Genomic DNA, 21,017 nt, shown 5'->3' on the forward strand with positions numbered 1-21,017 from the left:
TTTCCTTGTTGCAACGTTTATGGCGCCGGTGTGTGCTTTTATAAAAGAATCTGCTAACATGGCAAACGAGTCGATGGAATTCGATGGTAGGTTGTGATACCAAATCATTGCTCCCTTCCGAGAGGGTCTCTTCGGATTTTTTTAACAATACAGATTCGATTTCATCATCTTCTAAATCATTGCCCTTGATGGCACACGTGTAAGAGATGACGTGTTCGTTTGGGTTGGTCGTTCCGTTATATTTGGGAATTTCGGGCATACGAAGTTTTTTGGGGATTGGTTTTGGGGCTGCGCTCGAGGGAAAAGATTTTTGCACGAATTTTTTGGAATCCAACCCTTTTATCATTGGTGGAGCTCCCGGGATCTGATAGACCATGGAGTTATATGTTTCTACTTTTTTATCGTTGGTTTCGACTCGCTTTGTGAGCTTCTCGAGTATTTTAGCAATTTCGGGAGTAGTCCCCGATTCTTGCTCATTTGACCTCATTATGGCTGGCTCCGTTCTATAGGCAATTTCTCGAGGTGGACTGGGCTCCGGCCTGCTCGGTAGCTGGGTTTGGCTTTGCAACTGAGCTATTACTGCCTGTTGAGCTTGCAACATTTCGAAAATCATATGCAAGTTAACGCCGTTTTCCTCGACGTTATGGGTATCTCGAGCTGCAGACCGAGTGCCACCATGAATGCTATTTTCAGGTTCAGAATGTAGGTTCGCCTCAATAGCCACATGCAAATTGATATCTATCGGCACTTCAACTCGAGCTCCAACGGCGTTGACAAGTGGTCTTTCGGTATTTAGTATCAAGTTGTTGTTCTCATCTTGAAGACCAGCTTCGTTGTCGATAGGTGAGGCCATTTGATTGGTAGTTAGTCGTTGCTAATCCGAAATCCAAGATACTTTCGGAAACTAGCGCAAAACGGTGTGTTTTTGCAGATTCGTATCAACTAACCACTGTTATCCTTAGCCCCACGATGGGCGCCAAACTGTTTACCCGAAAAACGGATGAAGTTTAATTTGTACGTAGTTCTAAGGATATGTGGTATAGCTTAATACAAATCGTAAGGATAAATAGAAATATCAAATATGGATTGCAAAGAATGCAAAATAAACAAGGTTGGAAAGAAGATGATTTTTAGGACTAAGCAAAATGAATCAATTAATGAAGCCTGAAAGAATAATCCTTGAATATAAGAGAATATGGTGCTTGAATTACAATGTAAGCAAGAAAATGCCCTTTACAGAAATGTAGCCATCCTCTTTATAGTGGAGGATCCTACTTTTAGATATAATTAAAATACATAGTGGGAGACCCATAATAAACCATCTTTTACATGATTCCTGCCAAGATTTTCTCCTCTAGTGGGGTTGCAACGGCTCTTGTTTGTGAGCTCAATATTGACTCGAGCTCTCGATCTTGACTCGAGCTCGATTCTGACTCGGGTCCCTGTATTGATTCGGGGTCAGTGTTGGTCGGTCTCTGAACCATAAGCTCGATAACTTTACTTTGTATCATAGTTCGATTTGGATTCGAGCTTGATAATAACATCGAGCTCGACGTTGATCGGTCCTTCGGGCTCGAAGCTTGGTGACCTGAGTTCGGACATCGACCTGGTGTTACAAAGCCGCCATTCGATCAAAGTATTATCATACCGACCAGTCAGTACGGCGGACTAATCGGTTTTGACCGTATACACCTACAATCATGTCGGTTTCTCTTCGTTATAGGTACAATTTGCTCAATTTTCGGTATTTTTGTAAATTTCGTGTAAAAGTCACTAGCACAAGTAAAATGCAATATAAATCACAGTGAGCGATGAAATAAGAAAACATGAAAGATGGTGAGAGAGTATAAATCTATTAACTATTCCACAGCAACGTAAAAAAACTAAGCAAAGATTTAAAAAATATAAATCACACGAGTGGAAAGATATTAACCAAGGTGAGACTCAAGAATAAAGTCTGAAAAAAATTGAAAATTCAAAAAAATAAATCTAAATCATACGAAAGGAAACATATTCAATACATTGTGATTTGCTACTAATAATCGCTAGAATACTGTGTCTTACTAGTAAATATGCTGGAAATAATTTAGTTTCAGTAGAAATGACATAATAATTTTATAAATTAGAATTTTTAGTTTAATTACTTGTTGGCTTTAACTTTTTTCGTAATTCTAAGGCCCACGAAGAAATTCAATGCTTCATTTTTCTTAAACCTAATATATAAATATGTTTTTCACATGTAAATTTATTCGGTATGATTCGATATTTTTCCGGTCTACCCTAATTATCGGTACGATTATAAATTTATATAAAAACCTACGATTTTTTTTAAAAAAAAAAAAAACTAAAAATCGATTGGATACAATACGTTTCAGTCGATTTTTAAATATCCATTGACGCCCCCAATAGCAGTACATCTATATCAGGCATTATATCTAGCAAGAGTTGTTTTCAGTTGATTAATTGCACAAACATTGGACCATACATTCATTATCCTTCAATTCAACTGATACATTAATGAAAGTATGAAACTGCAATTTATCTTGCGAACGAACCAAAGTTTCCATACTACAACAGTTTCCCCATCCACCAATCTATGGTTGCCAAAAGGATTCCATCATTCAGCACTCTCCTAGAGCTCTTAAAAGGAGGAAGAAATACATTAACCAGCAACTGATGGATACAGCATTGTGAATAACAAATTGCAGAGGTTCAAATAGTATTTCTGTGTCCTAGGACTGTCATTTGTCCCTGCTTTCTCGGACAGCGACAATGGTGAAGAAATTGATTAAGACATTTAAAATACATCTAAGTATCTTGATGCATGAGCCATTATCATGGTTGGCGCTCACTTGTGCAATATACTCTTCTTCGTTAGCTTTGGTTTCTTATGTGATCGGTTCTGCCACAAGATCCAACATCCACAAAAAAGTAGTCAGTTAATGCAATTTTGATAAGTAGAAGTTAGATAGTGCCAACTATCAAGACGTAATATCATAAGTAGGCCAATCACCACGCAAAAACCCTCACCTTCGAACTTTCCAGAGCTTCATAGTCAATCCTCTCTTGCCACTTACTCTTGCGAAGTTTGATCGGCCGGTTTCCAACATACTTCCCTGAAATCAAACATGAATAACCACCTTATTAGGCATCTGGATGTAATATTATCATTACCAATGCAATAGCTAAAAACAACTGCCACATCAAACATTCATGTATCCCCATTTTGCGAACTCCACATGAAACCAGACTTCTGAAATTCTCTCATACAGGTTTGGTTGTTGATGTTGTCTTTTCTTGACCTTTTTTTTCTTTGCCTAAACCGACTTCAGAAGCGGTACTAAATCTTGTTTCCAGTAAAGTTCTGTTACTTGTTTCCTTCACCATTCCTTTTTTTTTGTTTAGAGAGGAGAGGGGAGGGCAATTATACATTCAAATAAAAAACCAGGAGCCTGTAGAGGACACTCTATCAACGCTATCATTTGACATGAAGACATCAAAAAAGGGGGGACCAAAGAAACTCTCACATGGCATCAGCCAAATGGTATATCTAGGAAAATGTTAGATCCAACTGAAAGCTACCATCCATACCATTTATAAGCAGTGGTCTTCAAGAAGGTAAAAGCTGATCCCCTAACAGTGACAGACCCACTTCTATCAAGTTGTGTCATTTAATATATTGATTACGTCAGTGTACCTTAAGCACAATAAGAAACTACACATTCATATCTTGATTAACAGATAGCTTACCGTTCATTTCTTTAAGTGCTGCCGCAAGGTCTAATGGGTTGGAAAAACTCACAAATCCATATCCCTTGGTCTTACCAGTCCGCTTGTCTCTCACAACCTGTCAAAATGCATTGCGAATCCCTTTGTTACTGAACCTTACAAGCTACAACATACAATTATACAACAAAATTCGAAGAGAGCAAGGCGAATATAAAATACTTCATTTTTTTCTAATCTTTTCAGATCAAGGCAGAAAGAAAGGAAGTATAATAACATCAACATGATGGGTCTTGATTTATAACTAAGCTACACTTATTATAACACATTAACTACTGCAGTTTTGGGCAATAAACAAATTACAATTAGACTTCGATGTAAGGTATCACCAGTTCACCACCATTACAATCTTCCCAATTAGATGCCGCCAATCTAGAGTCTTCTCATTTAGATGCTCCTTATGTTCTTCATTTTATGCAAATACACGCAAGCACATACAGAACTAAGTCATCATCCATGTATGCTGTGGACCCCACCAAAAAGGGGATAAGAACACACACACACACACACAAACATACAACTTGAGGGATATTGGTCCTACAGTGACACAACTAATATGTTCTCTTCAATTTTCAATCATTAAAAATTATTAAACTCCAATTTGAAAGCAGTCAAAAGTGAGAAGTCTATCTCAAAACTCGATGCACGTATACCACCTATAGACGTATGCAGACTATCAATAGTCGATGCATCTATAAAGATATCTAGCTTTTTTAAGATTCGAGAATGTTCAGAAAGCAGAAATATGATATAAAAAAGAAGAAAATAATTAAACTTCTAAGGGGACCAAAATCTCTCCCTTCATGACCAGAAATACCAGTGCTCGTGTATACATAAAAATATACCAAAAACATAAAAATGTAAGATTATTGGAAAAAAGTAAATGATCTAATAGAGCTTACCTTAGCCATGTTAAAGGTTGGAAACCTTGAAAAGGCTTTTGACAGGACATCATCATTCACCTCATTCCCAAGATCACCACAGAATAGACGATAATCATCTGTGACGCCATCCGAACAGGAAACTTAGTTATTCCATTGTACCAGGATTTGCACCATTGTAACAGCAAAAGACACAATAACCACAGGAAAACAAGTGCAAACAGCCATCACGGAAGGAAGTGACCAGAGAACCAACAGCAAAAGATAATAGGGTAAAAAAATGATATCACTTGCAAGACCACAAATCATGAAAGTGGACCAGTAAAGTATAATATTCAAACATGTAAGATCAGATAGATTACCTCACAGGTTTTCTCCTGCACATTCTCTTCTCTAAACACCTCCAGAAAAAGAAGTGCATTTAGATATACAAGACACACAACGCCCCATAACTTAACTAAGACGAATTCATATAGTATATTTACTTGCTATTCATGCTTCTTGCATCCGCACTGGTTTATCAGAAAGTTAGACCTTTTATAAACACTCATTATAGGCATCTAGTAATTGGTTATGTATTCAAGATAGGCTAATTTCATCCTAAACTTTTCAATTGTCTGTCATAACCATGTTAACTGCAATAAACCCTGAGATTTCAGCTTCAATCATGTCAGTATTCACCAACCTTTCTTGTTCCTTCCAATATGTTATTCACCTATTCGCTCAGTGAGACTCCTCATACTCTGCGCCGAAGTTCCTATGTTAAAACGAGAGTGCATCAAGTAAATTCAAGAATAGTACTCGCCCTAAAAACAATGAGCAGAGAGAAAAGAGTAGATAAAACTACTTCCTTGATACTTAATAAAAATTAGCTCCTTATATACGCATTGTTCGCCTACTCTGACAAGCTACATTACCTTACACAATATCATATTTTATAGTTGAACCCTTGTACATACGGTAGCATACTCTAATAGGAGACGTTTCGAAGGAAAAGCTGAATCCATTTTGAAAATCAAATATAACTGTTAACTTTTGATTATATTAAGAAATATAACTGATTACTTTTACTTACTTTTTAGTGGAAATTCAGTTCAAGATAGAATCCAGTTCAACTGATGTTAAAACTATCAAAGGCTATGAGGAGAGAGAAGTAGGGAATAGCAAAGGGAAGTTCTCAGTTAAAGCAGCATATAAGGAGTTCAACATCTCAAACAATCAGATTGGCTGCTGGCCATGGAAATTGATTTGGAAGGTTAAAATTCCTTATAAAGTAGCATGCTTTACATGGTTGTTGGCAAAGGAGGCAGTTCTAACTCAGGATAATTTGATCAAGAGAGGATTCCAGCTATGATCTAGGTGTTACTTATGTGGAGAGTAGGCAGAGACAATCAATCATCTCTTTTTGTGTTGTAGAGTGACTTAACAATTATAGAGGATATTCATCAACTTGAGGGGAATATTGTGGGTTATGCCAAGAAGAATACCTGAAGTTTTAACATGTTGGAACAGAGAAGGCAACCTATCCAGTAATAAAGAGAGATGGAAGATTGTCCCTGGTTGACAATCTGGGAAGAAAGAAATCAAGATGCTTTGAAGATAGATACAGTAACATTCAAAAGATGAAAATGAAATGTTTAGTTCTTTTTTACTTTTGGTGTAAAGGAGAATATTTAGAAGATCGTGAATCTATTTGTGATGTTTTAGAATCCTTATGAGAAGACAAAGGATTAGGAGTGTCTTTTCTTATTAGGCCTCAAGGTAATTATGGGTGACTTCACAGCTTTTGTCTAGTCTTTTATTTATATATAATATGTTACCTTTTCAAAAACAAAACAAAAAAAGAGTAATCCCCCCCCCCCCCCTTTTTAGTACAATGAGGCACAGCCAGTCAAGGGGAAAAAAAGAAATAGGAAATTATGCTTACTCTCTGGCCACTCTGCTAGAGTAGGATCTTCCCAACTTTGTCCTGCTGCCTTACGAGGAACAGCTTTCTTCTTGGCCTCAGCTTTGTGCTCAATTTCGCTGCTTGCAAGTGCAGCTTTCACGTTTTCAAGTGCTTCAGGCGTGATTGTCTGCGCATCTCTTTGGAATAACTGCTGAGCCTGTCCGCAAGTATTACGTACATTACAATCATGACAAAACATCCTTCTTTTTTCAAAACAAGCCACTAGCTTAACATACAAAGTAACATATGTACAAAGCCCTGGTGCAAATACTTCTATTGAGATTTTCTTCTGTTCTCCTCCTAAAACGAAACTAACAAGCTTCTAATTGGCGTCATGATATTTTATCATGCACATACACACAAACATGTGCGCAGATATTCTCAGCAAGCAAGCTGGCCCAGGCATCACCCTTATAAAAAGGATTTTAAGCTCTATATACTGTTAGTGTAACAAAAATTTACACTGTCAAGTCACATTACCTATTATGGCAGCAGGTAACCTACCTTCTTTTATGGAGGCTTACTTGTAGATATCCTTAGGGTGACCTGATAGTGTAGCATATATAACTTATTAAACTCTATAAGAAAATATACTCTCAACAACTTCCCAGAAAGATTTTACAAAATACCCGCCAAATTCTCAAACACTTGACAAAAATAACTAGAAAAAGGGAGCAAAAATAAAAAACAATATGACTTACATAATTACTTACTCCACAAGCTATAATCAATTAAACTTTCTATGGACATTAGCGTGACTCCAACGAAATCAAAACGTAAGAATTAACAACCAATTGCAATTTTGCCCGTCGTTACATCATAACAAGACCGAAATTCAGAAATAAGAGTTTATAATTTTCATATTTCTTCCTTTTTTTGCAATTAATATTTGCTGACATTTGGAGCACTTACTTGTTGAAACTGAGGCAAAGTGTAAACGCCCGGAGCAGGGGCAGGGTAGACGGGAGGACCGGGAAGTTGTACGGGCGGAGGAGCAGCGCCTATATAGGGCTGAGGAGGAGGTTGTTGTTGGAGATGAAACGGCGTCGGAAAGTATGTGCCGTTTGAGTAAGTGTACTGCGACGACGATGAAGTAGCTGACGCCGACGTTGAAGGCACCGTCGACATTGCAAATCTGGTGAATTAGGGACTTCCGATCGCTGAATTAGGGATTTTGTGTGGGAGTTTGGGGGGTTCAGAATGATGTTAAAAAAGGAAATCAAGAAATATACAGGACCGTTTGGCAAAGATTTTACAAAATAAATTTGGTTAACGCCACAAATTTTGGCTACATTTTGTCAAACTTACAAATCCCAAATCCCAAACAAATATCAATATTATATTTTTTTTAAAATTGACCCAAACTTTTATATTTTATAACATAGCATATCATTTATTATTTTATAACAATATTACTTCGTATTCTCGATCACCTAATAGTGTATCATATGGTTCATTATAAAAATGATAATTTTGTATCAAATTTATTTATGTTCAGGACTATGGCTTGCGATAATATAATGAATGCTATTGATAATGGTACTATTGGTTATTTGTGATAGTTTTTAGAACGCGTGGGTATAAGTCATGTTTCATGTTTTTCCAAAATAAATTTGAAAAATATATTTTAAAAAATGATATCCAAATACATTTTCATCTTCAAACCAAACTTCACCCAAATAAGATTTTTCAAAATAAATTTAAAAATTTATTGCCAAAAGCTAGCATAATATACGTATTGGTTGAAACTAGAAATACGAAAACGGTGCACTGGAGAAATGGGCTAAAGCCCAGTGAAAACCGCGCGTTCTGATTAATGAGCCGAATGAGTAAATCGATGGATATCATTTTTTAAAACATCATATAAAATATGTTTACAAATATCATATAAAATCATTGTTACCCGAAGAAGAAGAAGAAAAAGAAGAAAGAGGAGAAAAATGTAAGTTGTTTAAACAGTTGTACATGTTAAAAAAATTAAAAAATGGGTACATATTAAATGGGGCGCCAAAATAGGGCGTATGTGTAATTTTTTCGTTTTTGGCAATACAATTTAGACCCGCAAGACCATAGACCTGAATTTTGAACTTTAAATATGCATGTCAAAAGTTAATTATGAGGCGATTAAACTTATTTTTTTTTAATAATTTTCTGTCATTTCTTTAAATATGGATCCTAAAACGGCTATTTGTTCACTTCGCCTCATGCACACAATGAAAAGGTCCATAATCATACCTTTTCTTATTTCATTTATTTTTATTTCTTCTAGTCCTTTTTATGGCAGAAAAATATTTATTTGTCAATGACAACATTAGGATGACAAGATTAGATTAAATCTATGCATTTTCTAATCGATCATTTTTTTTTGTTTTTGAAACTATTTTTGAATACTATGTTGTTGATATTAAGCTTTTGTAATTTTTTTATACAAATATTGATATCCATTAAACAAAAATGTTGCTACCTATTTTATAATTTTAAAACAAAATATTGTCGATTATGCTATAATATAATAATTATATAATTTATGTATATCGGTTAGAAAAAATAAATAATAAATCAGGTCAACTATTTATATAAAGATCACATCACTTTTCAACGCAAAAAATGAGAAATAGCTTGATTTACATTAACAGAGGTAGATCCAGGATTTAAATTTCTTGAATTCAAGTTATAATATTCTTAGAAGTGAACCCGTTATAAAGTTATGGGTTTATATCTACTATTTTTATAATTTTAATGAATTTTTATACATAATATTTTTACTCCGCATCAAAAGTTATGGGTTCAATTGAACCCATAACTAGTACACTACATCCACCACCATATACATATGCTAATTGAAAATTAGCCACATATTTAAAAGTAAACGAAATTTAGTCATTTTTTAATGTAAAAATAAAATCTAAACAAAAATACCCTTAAAATCTAGAAAAAATCCGGCATAATATGTTGGATTTCGAATTTTACATATGAGATCTAGCGTAATGTGTGAAATTTCATAATGTACCGAAATTCCAACATAATATGTTGGCAGTTTATATACAAGATTCGTGTTTTAGTGGGATATTCTTGTCCAGATTATCTCTTTGCATAAAATAATGATTATTTTTCAATAACTTTGTAAATACTGACTATTTTTCAATTACCAGTCCTAAAACTGGCTAACCCATGCTATTTTGGCCTTTTCAACTCCAAAGTAAGATTAGGAGTTTTTTGCACCTATACCCGATTTTGGGATCACAATTGAACCCATACCCACTTTGTAAAAAAAAGTTTGTAAGCCTACCTACTTTACGATCAACTTCAGACTTATCGGGTTTGAAATTAAGAAAAAATTAGTCTGAAGTAAAAAATTACACTTCAAATGCACTTAAGGCCAAATAGGTGTGAAGTGCAACAAATAGTTTCTTGCACTCAAGGACAATAAATCTGAAGTGAAAATTTGCACTTCAGATGCACTTAAGGCCAAAAGGTCTGAAGTGCAATAAAAAATTTTCTACACTTAAGGCAAATAAGTGTGAAGTGAAAAATTACACTTCAGATGTACTTAACGCCAAATAGGTCTGAAGTGCAACCAATGGTTTCATGCACTTAAGGCCAATAAGGCTGAAGTGAAAATTTACACTCCAGATGTACTTAAGACCAAATAAGTCTGAAGCGCAACCAATGATTTCATGTACTTAAGGCCAATAAGTCTTAAGTGAAAAATTACACTTCAGATCACTTAAGGTCTAAAGGTCTGAAGTGCAACAAACGTTTTCCTACACTTAAGGCCAATAAGTCTGAAGTAAAAAATTGTACTTCAGATGCACTTAAGGCCAAAAGGTCTGAAGTGCAACTAACTTTTTCATGCACTTAAGGTCAGATAGGCCTAAAGTGCAAATTGCACGTAAAACAGAAATTTATTCTTCGAATTTTAACAATATAATATACGATTTAATACCTAGATCTACTCCGAAATAAGCTCAAATTGAAACATAACCTCCAAATATCATCAAGAACAAACCCCAATCATAAATTTATCAAAACAATAATAAATCTAACGAACCAATAAAAAACCCTAAGCAATAGTAAAAAATAAAATGCCACAACAGTTCACCGCAGTAAAACATCATAAAGTATCTTAAAATATTTTCACAAACACGATATAAAATTACTGTTACGGGAAGAAGAAGAAGAAGAAGAAGAAAGAGGAGAAAAATGCCTGAAGTTGTTTAAATAGAGGGTACAAGTTAAAAAAAATAAATTAAAAAGTCAGTATAGGTTAAATATGGGTGACCAAATAAGGCGCCCGTGCAATTTTTTGCAAGATTAGGTATCATGCACAACTTTTTTTTTTTTATTATTCCCCTCCAAGCGCTTTCTATCTTGTTCTTAGGGTGACTCGAACTCACAATCTATTGATCGGAAGTTAACGATGCTACTTGAGCAATCCCACTCTTGTTGTATCAAGCACAACTCACTTGGGCTTGGCCCAAAACCAAGTTTTGACTTTGTAAATTGTCCTACAAGGTTTCATCAGATTGAAACAAACATTGCCCCTACTTCAGGAGATATTTACAAATATAAGGAATATATCCACATATGCAATGCTTTTAACACAACCAAAGGTGCCAAACTTCCAATAAAGCATACGTGATACCATTACTCTCTATCCCCTCACAAGTCACGCCGTTAGGAAGTCCAAAGCAGAAAGAAACAAAACAAAAGCAGATAACTACCGGTAAGAATAATTCAATTATCCCTTAAATTTCTCCTCCTCTCTTTTTTTTTTTTTTTTTTTAACTATGACGTTATGTCCAGTTTACGCGCACTTAAACTAATCTCTGCAATATGGGTTCCTTTACCCTTTAAAAATCTTGTTACTAAATAACTTTTAATATATTAATTTATTTATCTTTAATAATAAAAAATACTTAATAAAGACGGATTTTATAATATTTAAATTTTACAATTATTAAAATATAAAGTGTTATTACTCAATTCCCAACTAAACCCATCCTGTTTGTCCCTTTTTTTTTAACCGTGGTTCAAGAATAAAAGGAATAATCCTTTGAAATACCAAACTTTGGTAATATTAAATAGATTTCTTTAAGTACATAGACAAAAAATTTAAAACGTATAACTAAGGAGTTAAAAATTGGGCACGTCAAACACGCGTCGATTTCAAGGTGGAAATTTGCCCATAGATTATTAGAACACAGAATGACCATAGTATTACAAGTAACAAATTTCCTTTTTTTTTTCTTTTTCTATAGTACAAGGGTTCTTTCATTTATTAATTGTTTTTTTTTTCTCTAAGGTAAATCAAATTAATTATTTCAGCGGTGTGTACCCTTATCTGATCTTTATCTGGATTTGCCTACCCAAATAAAAAAAAAACAAAATCTAAAAAAAGGATTGATTCATCTGTATTGGATTTCTTAAATTTTTATAATCTGTGACTTTGATACTGTTACAGTTTCTAAAATTTAGGGTTTAATTGATAGATAATAGATTCACCTTTATTAGGTTGCAATTTTCACCATCTATGACCAAATATTTGTTACACTTTTACAAATAAATTAGGGATTTGTATTCTGGGTGAAAAATTCAAAGCAAATTACTAGTATATCATCTGGTCAAAGGCCAATTTGTTGTGACCAGGAGCTGACATGGTGGGTAACATATCTCTGTTTCAGTACTGGGTTAGGGTTAGGCTTTTTATTTTTTTTATTTTATTTTTTCCTCAAAAAAGGTTTATGCATAGGATTAGGTTTAGATCTGCTGAATCTGATTATAAATTTTTGGTTATGAAATTTTTTATAGTGTTTCAAATTTATCTACTTATTGGTTTAAGCTATTTTTGTGATTTGATTTATTCTGGTACTGAACTGTTTGTTGCTTTTTTGAATGTCTGGGTGTAGTGAAGAGGAGTTGAAGCTTCTTAGATCAGTGGATCAATATTTGTAAGTACATAAGCTTCTGTTCTGAAGCCCTCAATTTCTGAGAAAGGTTATTTTGGTAAATTTATCTGTTTCTGTGAATGCCTGTTTTTATATATGGACTTCTGTCTTGTCTAACGTTGTCAGTGAGGATTCGTACAGCCGATCCTAACTTGTTTGAAACTGAGGCGTAATTATTGTTGTTGTTGTACATGTTTTGACTAACTGGACGATTTTTGTTGATTTGATGTTCATCTTAAAATTGATCATAGTTTGATTAGGGTTTTACTGTTTCAATGTAAGCAAAGCTAGTACTGTATAATGAATTTGTGCAATTGCTGAAAGATCAACTGGGTAAATTTACTTTAGATGAATGTTTTACAGAAGAAATTTTCTGCTAATTTTTGTAGATCTATACTATTATGGGAATTTATGCCTATTAATGTGGATGGACTCTTTCAAGAGTACTTCTGAGATTTTGTATGCATATTTGTACACAAGCAGTTTGGGATTGAGGCATTATTGTTGTTGTTGTATTTGTACACAAGCAACAATTGGTCTTAATAGATTATCATATGTTTGGTTGTCGTCTTAATGTTGATTGTACGCTTCACGTGGAAGTTTTCCTATATTAAATCGGTTCTTAGAGAACAATCATAGTTATCAATCTGTGTACGGGCCCACTGATTTTTCGCCACAAGTAGCTATATGTACTTTTTGAGTCTCAGTATAAACCTTCTGTTCTGTTCCATATCTTATGAAGGGAACTCGAGAGTGTGTTCTTCTTTCTTCGATTTCTCACTTGTATATTGGTTGCTTGGCAGTCTGGAGGATGGGGACTGAACTTGTTAGACATTGTGTCAAAGAGGAGGATATGGACATTTCATCAATTCCGCCTGGTTTTGAGTCACTTGCGCCCTTCACCTTAAGAAAGGTGGATAATAATCGACTCATGATTAATCAGCCATCCTCAGTGAGCGAATCAAAATCGCATGGAAGTCAGGTAGAAACATATATTGAAGGTACCGAAGATGGAAAGATGATTAAGTCACTTAGGCGTAAACCTGGGATAAACTACGGGAAGTATGAGAAAAGCTCAGAAGATGAATCCGAACCCGATCAGGTTGAGTAGCTAGCCTATTATTTTCTAAAAGTTTACTTTTGCACCTCTCTTATTCTCTTCCTCTTGTGCAGAATCCCTTTGTTAGGCCGTCACTTCCAAAAGGAGTCATCCGTGGATGTGAAGCGTGTCTCAATTGCCAAAGGGTCAGTATATAGAGTTGACTTTTTTTTTTTTTTGATAAGATGTTTAGTGCTGGTATGCTGCTTTTATTTTTCAGCCTGTTATGGTTTATGATATCATGTAGAAAAGTACCTATAAACAATTATATTTACAAAGAAGCATCTCTTCATGGCAGCCATTTAGGATAATTTAAGTGTTATGGTAATTAAGATTAGAGCAGCATTTAGCACTCCGATCATCGAAAGTGTTTAGCTTCCAGCGGAGTTGAGTTCACAAACATAAAGCTAAATGAGATACAAGCCTACACAGAGTTGTAGGTCTATTACATGTATATATGCTGTTTTAAAGTTTCAAGCTTGGAACAGGTAACTGCGAGATGGAGGCCAGAGGAAGCTTGTAGGCCTGATCTTGAGGATGCTCCGGTGTTCTATCCAACTGAAGAGGTCCTATTTTACTTGGCTAATGAACCCCTTTCAGTATCTCTACTTGAACACGACACCCTTTCTTTTTTGTCATTACTCAAAGTCTTGCCTTAAGTTTTGTCAATAACTTTTTTCAATCTCCAGGAATTTGAAGATACCCTGACATATATGGCTAGCATACGCACCAAAGCAGAGGCATATGGAATTTGTCGCATTGTACCGCCTGCTTCGTGGAAACCTCCATGCCCTCTTAAGGAAAAATATATATGGGAGAACTCCAAATTTGCTACCCGTATACAGAGGATTGACAAACTTCAGAATCGAAATTCGATGAGAAAGATGTGGAAAGTTAATCATCATAAGAAGAAGAAAAGAAGAAGGTGCTCAAAAACCGGAGTAGACTTGGGTAATGGTAGTGTTGACATTAGGACCCCTGATGAAGCTGCTATTTTTGAGGAGAGGTTTGGATTTGAACCTGGTCCAGAGTTTAGTCTGGACGCATTTCAAAAATATGCTGATGATTTTAAGGCCCAGTACTTCAGGCAAAATGAAGGGCAGTGTGAGCCTTCATTGGAGAACATTGAGGGTGAATTTTGGCGGATGGTCGAGAAACCTACCGAAGAGATCGAGGTGTCACTCTTTGCTGATCTTTTTTTCTTGTTGTGCACACCATCTAGGTTTTGATGTATAACATTTTCTCCCTTTCTGTCATTCCTTTGTCATCATTTGCTAGGTTCTTTATGGGGCTGACTTGGAAACTGGAGTATTTGGCAGTGGGTTCCCTAAACATGGCCATCAAGTTGGCTCTTCTGACCGGAAGTATGTAAACGCAGGATGGAACTTGAATAACTTCCCTAGGCTTCCAGGTTCTGTTCTTACATACGAGAGCAGCGACATATCTGGTGTTTTGGTGCCTTGGCTTTATATAGGAATGTGCTTTTCATCATTCTGTTGGGTAAGGAATATAGTTTTCCTCAGTTGCTTTATTACACTGAAATTTGTTGGGTGCAATTGCCTCAACAAGTCTTTCTATTGATTGCGTAGCTACTGTAGGTGCCAATTTTTCTTCGCAAATGGGGTTTCCTTTCACATGTTGAAATAAAATTGGCACATACCTTTTTCATATTGCTTCTGTATTTCAAAAATTTCTTCTTCTATTAAAGGTCTTGTAAATAATAATTTTAAAAAAAGAACTTGTAAAACCTTCAATAAGAATGGAAATATTCACAAATGGTGTTTGAGTAAGCTCCAGATCGTGTTTATTCGAACTACAAATGGGCAGTATTAGTGATTCCTTGGTTGAGATTATTCCTTTCTCTTGCATTGAGCAGGAGCTAATTTAAAGTCAATCAGAGTTTTTGAGGTCATATTTCTTGAAAATAAGAAGTACTAGCTGTTATTGGGTCTGTTCTTGACAACACAATCCTTTCTTTTGAATTGGGCAGCAGCATAATTTAGTTTGCTTGAAATATATGAGCAGTGTAATTGAGTATGCTTGAAATATATAATTTGGATGATCGTTCTTTTCTTTAATAACCTGAAAACATAATGGCATTCGTGCTTCTGTCTTATTTACTTAACAATTTTCTTTTCTATATATTTTCAACCAACAGCATGTTGAAGATCACCATTTGTACTCACTAAATTATATGCATTTCGGGGCTCCAAAAATGTGGTATGGCGTGCCTGGAGCAGATGCGTTGAAATTGGAGGCTGCTATGAGGAAGCACTTGCCTGATCTCTTTGAAGAGCAGCCCGACCTGCTTCACAAGCTGGTGAGTCCAATCTTCATTTGATCGAAAAGTAATTGAATCCTATTAACATGTCTCTTTGTTGGTATTCCCTATTCAAGAATGACATGTTTTGCTAAAAGGCCTGTTCTACTACCATCGTCTTTTTAGGGTTGGGAGGTATAGGTGATATGTGCTTCCATTTATATTGTTGGAATACTGTAGCGTCCTCATCAAATTCAAATGTAATCAAGAAACTGTTTTCCTGTAAATTTTGCTCTTCTTATGGAAGATCTGTCTGCTGTGTCATTTGCTAGGTTATTCTTTACAAAGAGGTGACAGTGAATTTGCCACAGGAGTTGTCTTCCAACCTCTTATAAATTGTTTAATCTTTTATCAACAACTTATTTTATGCAGGTTACACAACTATCCCCCTCAATATTGAAGTCTGAGGGAGTTCCAGTTTATCAGTGTGTCCAAAATCCTGGAGAGTTTGTTTTGACCTTCCCAAGAGCATATCATGCTGGTTTCAATTGTGGCTTCAATTGTGCTGAAGCAGTAAATGTTGCTCCTGTTGACTGGTTACCGCATGGGCAGAATGCGATTGAGCTTTATCGTGAGCAGGGCCGGAAAACTTCCATATCCCATGATAAACTGTTACTGGGGGCAGCTCGAGATGCAGTCAAAGCACACTGGGAACTTAATTTACTGAGGAAGAATACCTCAAATAATTTACGATGGAAAGATGTTTGTGGAAAAGATGGAATTTTGTCAAAAGCACTAAAGGTACGAACTTATTCGAATTAAATAGTTGCATTCTTTTGGCGGATGTGCACATAGCAACACCAATATTCTATTGATGGATAGTCCTTAATCTCCATTTCCATTTTCCTCTATCTTTCTTTTGTTGCATTGAGGGTATATTTTCCTTTCTTATCCTTTTATTTTTGGGGGATTTGACTGATATTTATAGATTTGGTCATACTGGTACCACATTTTAGTTCTATCTATGTCCATGCATGTTATGCTACTAAGCCTAGTACCTCTTAATCAACTTCACTGCTGAATTATCTTTTTTGCAGAACCGTGTTGAGATGGAGAGAGTGAGGAGGGAGTTTCTTTGCAATTCTTCACAGGCACTAAAGATGGAGAGCACTTTTGATGCTACTAATGAGAGGGAATGTAGTGTATGTTTTTTTGATCTACACCTGTCCGCCGCCGGCTGTCATCATTGTTCGCCGGATAAATATGCATGCTTGAACCATGCAAAACAACTGTGCACTTGTTCCTGGGGTGCCAAATTTTTCCTCTTCCGTTATGACATCAATGAGTTAAATGTACTAGTTGACGCTTTAGAAGGGAAATTGAGTGCAATTTATCGATGGGCCAGGCAAGATCTTGGATTGGCTTTGAGTTCTTATGTAAACAAAGAGAGGCATGTTGCAGGGCTTGTTGGTAAGTTATCCTGTAAACCTGAGGAACCAGTGCTAAAAGAGACGAGCACAGGATTCCCTATAGCTTCTTCCATAAAAAAGGAAAAGGATGATGGAAACGCAAATCTCTTGACAAGGGCCAGCGACAGTGCTTCATCACTGCATAAAAATAAACAATCCAGGGAACCATTAGCTTTGGAATCAATCAAGGCATCCTCTATGCATGGCAACTCTTCTCATGGAATTAAGGGGGCAAAGAATGGCTTCCAGAGCAAAAGTGAAGAATCTGTAAAGTTGGTTCCTGATTATAGAGCTCCAGTTTTAGCTTTGGAATCAATCAAGGCATCCTCTATGGCTGGCAACTCTTCTCATGGAATTAAGGGGGCGAAGAATGGCTTCCAGAGTAAAAGTGAAGAATCCGTAAAGTTTGTTCCTGGTTATAGAAATCCAGTTTGTCAGCTTTCCATGGAGGGTGGGTCATGTAGTAGGAAATTACCAACAGATAAGCATGAAGTGAAGGGCACTTCAGGTCTTGGTGATGGTGATGTGATCCTTCTCAGCGATGATGAGGGAGAGGAGATGAACAGATCAGTTCTTTTGGGAGATACTGTGGAAAAACATACAATGAGCATGGGTAGCAGTGCTAAACTTGTCTCAACAACATCCATTAATGATGAGAAAGTTACCGGAGACAGAATTAGTGGTTCATCTAGTTCAGAGAGCATAAAAGTTGAGGATAATGCAAAAGATTTAATACATCATAGACTTAATCAAGAAACGCATTCTTCCCTTGGAGGTTCTTCTGTAATTATGGATCTTGATAAACATGCCCAAGGTTCTCAGGCTACAAAAGGGACTTCTGGCTGTAATATCATTTCAAGAGATGCAGATGCTTGTCCCAAGCCCCCACAACCATGTGACTCTAAACCAAATAAAGAAGATAGCCAAATTAAGGAAACGGAGTGTCCACAACCTTTATCAAGTGACTCTCCCGTCTCTCAAAACAATTTGGACAGATATTTTCGTCAGAAAGGTCCTCGTATTGCAAAAGTCGTGAGGAGAATCAATTGCAATGTGGAACCTCTGGATTATGGAGTTGTTCAGCCTGGCAAGCTATGGAGCGACAATCGGGCTATTTACCCCAAGGGTATGATACATGTGAACTACTCGTATTTATTTTGCTCAACTCTTGGAAGTAACAATAGACAAACTTGTTCGTGTGTCAAATGCAGGATTCAGGAGCCGGGTCAGATACATTGATGTTTTAGATCCAGCAAATATGTGCTACTACGTTTCTGAAGTTCTGGATGCAGGGCGAGATGGGCCATTGTTTATGGTAATTAGATATTCTGTTTGAATGGAACTATTTGTCGAATCAATTTGTGTACTTGTGTTGGCGGAATTCTTATTTTTGGCTATTGTGGTGCGCTTCAGATTGCCATAGTTTCGTTCTTGTTTCCTCTGCATTAAGTTTTCCATGCAGAGTTGAGCCACACTTCATTTCTTGCCAGTTGCCATATCTTGATAACATGTTTACTGAATAATTACCATGGCGAGGTTTCTCCATGAAGCTTCATTATCTTTCCACTTCAACTGCATTATGTTAGGAGACAACTTCTCGAGCAGATTACCAAGTAATGACTACAAGTCAGATTTGTTGTTTCTTTCAAAAGCTTTGTGAGTTTCTGCTCAGGTTGTAGTTTGCCTTTAGGCAATTTGACTGCTACAATATTAGCTAGATGGATAGTCTTGTATCAGCTCATGAAAACATTCACAGCCTACATCTTTGAGGGTTACTTCACAGCTTTTTCCCTGATTGCCCTTTCTTTTTTGTTTACCTTCGCTGTGACAAGCTTATTGGTGTCTTTATTGCTATGTATTACTTGGTTATTCATGCCATTGTGTTGTCATACTAATACTATTCCTGCTATTCTTGCGTCATACTGTAATGTTATTCCTGTATTCCTGTATTCCTGCCATTCTGGTGTCCTCTCTTTAAGTGGAAAAATGGGCCTTGCAGGTCTCGTTAGAGCATTGTCCGAATGAAGTGTTTGTTCATTTATCCGCTGTCAGATGCTGGGACATGGTCCGGGAGAGAGTGAATCAAGAAATAACAAAGCAACATAAGTTGGGAAAACTGAAGCTTCCTCCTTTGCAGCCACCTGGAAGTCTTGATGGCATGGAAATGTTTGGTTTTTCTTCACCTGCAATTATACAGGTCATTCCACATATGTTCTTGAATTTGATTTTAGATCTTGGTAACTTTCTGGCACGACACAATACTAATATGTTAATCTTTAAAAGTATTTCATTTCCGATTATCTCCTAGATAAAAAAATGTGAGAAACAACATGAAAGTTGAAAGAAAATATGAAATGTAATCTAAAAGATATATATCGTCTTGATGTTTTCATTTGATTTCATCTGTGCAGGTAATTCAAGCTATGGATCAAAATCAAGTGTGTTCAGAATACTGGAAATCTCGACCGATGATGCTGAGAGCACCATCCGCATCTGTTGACAGTTTGAGACTCAATATAAAATCCGAGATCTCAAATGATCCTACCGGAGCTGATACAGTACTCAGTGGCCTGATTAAGAAGGCAAACTCTGAAGAACTTCATGCATTGTACACACTTCTCAAAACCAATAATTTGACCCCTAATCAAGGTTTAATGACTCGGCTTCTTAATGAAGAGATTGATAAGCGAGGAAGATGATTAGATTTACAGCCTCGTCGAGGCTTAGACTTCTCACAAGGAGTTAACCCTGTAAATGTTCAACCACATTCTAGTTTTAGGTTAGATGGCATTAGGTTGACCCCCATTTCTTGAAATTTTGCACTGGCTAATAGCAAGAAAAGTCCGTCATATAGTTACTTCTGGACTTTGGTTCTTCGCATTCTTTGAGAAGGATGATTGAAATAGAAAATTCTTTTTCCAAACTTGCTAGAGTAATTGTTGCTGGTAAACATTAATCATCCCAGAATTTATACATGGAAAGAGTTCGAAATTAATTTATACTAGCAAGCTTTTGAATAGTGAATCTCATATGGTTGAACTATCCGTGAATTCCCCCCTTTGCAAAGACACCTCCCGCCCCCCCCCCCCCAAAAAAAAGTATCTTCGAAATAGTCCTTTGGTAAATATGGTGTTTTAAAATATATATCCTAGTTAAGTCATAAATTTTTGTCAAAATTGCATGGGGCGCTCTATTTGGTCGCCCTTTTTTAACGTGTACCCGTTTTATTTTTCCGTTTGCATTTGTACGCGTTTTTTTTTGTTAAAAGCGTTTTAAAAAGACGATTTTGCCCCTTTTTAATAAAAGATTATTGACAAAACTGTAGACTACAAAACAAAACTTCAGCATGTTTTGATATGAAGTTTTAGCAAATAAATTAAATAACTTAAGCATGCATTAGCAAAAACTCATTAGAAAATTACATACTGCAAGACAAAAACTTAAGCATGTTTATTCTGAAATTTTAGCAAATGAACTAAAAAACTTCAGTTTGTTTAGACTGAAGTTTCGGATAAAACTCGTGACAAAACTGTAAACTGCAGGACAAAACTTAAGCATGTTTTGCTATGAAGTTTTAGCAAATGAACTAAAAAACTTCAACTTGTTTAGATTGAAGTTATGGATAA

At 35.9% G+C, this 21,017-nt stretch overlaps 2 protein-coding genes across 8 annotated transcripts; one reads left to right on the top strand and one right to left on the bottom strand.

Annotated features, from left to right (window-relative positions):
- Positions 1-2,459: 2,459 nt before the first annotated feature.
- Positions 2,460-7,908, bottom strand: LOC104106210 (uncharacterized). 4 transcript variants are annotated; one of them, XR_011415271.1, is made up of 8 exons: positions 7,528-7,886; positions 6,595-6,772; positions 6,155-6,235; positions 4,689-4,786; positions 3,751-3,847; positions 3,592-3,633; positions 3,031-3,116; positions 2,756-2,902 (listed from the first exon to the last, which is right to left on the bottom strand). XR_011415271.1 is itself a non-coding variant. In XM_009614704.4 (7 exons), the coding sequence occupies exons 1-7, from the start codon at positions 7,741-7,743 to the stop codon at positions 2,849-2,851; spliced, it is 810 nt and encodes a 269-aa protein (XP_009612999.1). In that variant the 5' UTR covers positions 7,744-7,875; the 3' UTR covers positions 2,460-2,848. The 4 variants fall into 4 exon arrangements, 3 of the variants coding, with proteins under 3 accessions (XP_009612999.1, XP_009613000.1, XP_018629687.1); XM_009614704.4 differs by lacking the exon at positions 3,592-3,633 and having other exon boundaries at positions 2,460-2,902; positions 7,528-7,875; XM_009614705.4 differs by lacking the exons at positions 3,592-3,633; positions 6,155-6,235 and having other exon boundaries at positions 2,460-2,902; positions 7,528-7,908.
- Positions 7,909-11,224: 3,316 nt separating this feature from the next.
- Positions 11,225-20,415, top strand: LOC104106211 (putative lysine-specific demethylase JMJ16). Of its 4 annotated transcripts, none has more exons than XM_009614708.4 (13): positions 11,225-11,341; positions 12,525-12,566; positions 13,367-13,665; positions 13,737-13,808; positions 14,151-14,228; positions 14,352-14,837; positions 14,941-15,162; positions 15,821-15,982; positions 16,355-16,723; positions 17,020-18,517; positions 18,603-18,706; positions 19,391-19,588; positions 19,803-20,415. In XM_009614708.4, exons 3-13 carry the CDS (start codon positions 13,375-13,377, stop codon positions 20,088-20,090), a joined length of 3,768 nt encoding a protein of 1,255 aa, XP_009613003.1. In that variant the 5' UTR covers positions 11,225-11,341; positions 12,525-12,566; positions 13,367-13,374; the 3' UTR covers positions 20,091-20,415. The 4 variants fall into 4 exon arrangements, with proteins under 4 accessions (XP_009613003.1, XP_009613004.1, XP_070055673.1 ...); XM_009614709.4 differs by lacking the exon at positions 11,225-11,341 and adding an exon at positions 11,830-11,920; XM_070199572.1 differs by lacking the exon at positions 11,225-11,341 and adding an exon at positions 11,950-12,279 and having other exon boundaries at positions 12,532-12,566.
- The last annotated feature ends 602 nt before the right edge of the window (positions 20,416-21,017 follow it).

Source organism: Nicotiana tomentosiformis, chromosome 4, assembly GCF_000390325.3.
Source record: "Nicotiana tomentosiformis chromosome 4, ASM39032v3, whole genome shotgun sequence".
Lineage (NCBI taxonomy): Eukaryota > Viridiplantae > Streptophyta > Magnoliopsida > Solanales > Solanaceae > Nicotiana > Nicotiana tomentosiformis.

Excerpts from the sequence above, each read along its gene's own strand:
- LOC104106210 (XM_009614704.4), bottom strand. The coding sequence starts at position 7,743 with ATGTCGACGGTGCCTTCAACGTCGGCGTCAGCTACTTCATCGTCGTCG. Across the intron at positions 6,236-6,594 it reads TCTAGCAGAGTGGCCAGAGA|ATTGTCAACCAGGGACAATC; the intron begins GTAAGCATAATT and ends CTTTCTTCCCAG. Across the intron at positions 2,903-3,030 it reads AAGCTCTGGAAAGTTCGAAG|AACCGATCACATAAGAAACC; the intron begins GTGAGGGTTTTT and ends ATCTTGTGGCAG.
- LOC104106211 (XM_009614708.4), top strand. The coding sequence starts at position 13,375 with ATGGGGACTGAACTTGTTAGACATTGTGTCAAAGAGGAGGATATGGAC. Across the intron at positions 13,809-14,150 it reads CGTGTCTCAATTGCCAAAGG|GTAACTGCGAGATGGAGGCC; the intron begins GTCAGTATATAG and ends AGCTTGGAACAG. Across the intron at positions 14,229-14,351 it reads TGTTCTATCCAACTGAAGAG|GAATTTGAAGATACCCTGAC; the intron begins GTCCTATTTTAC and ends TTCAATCTCCAG.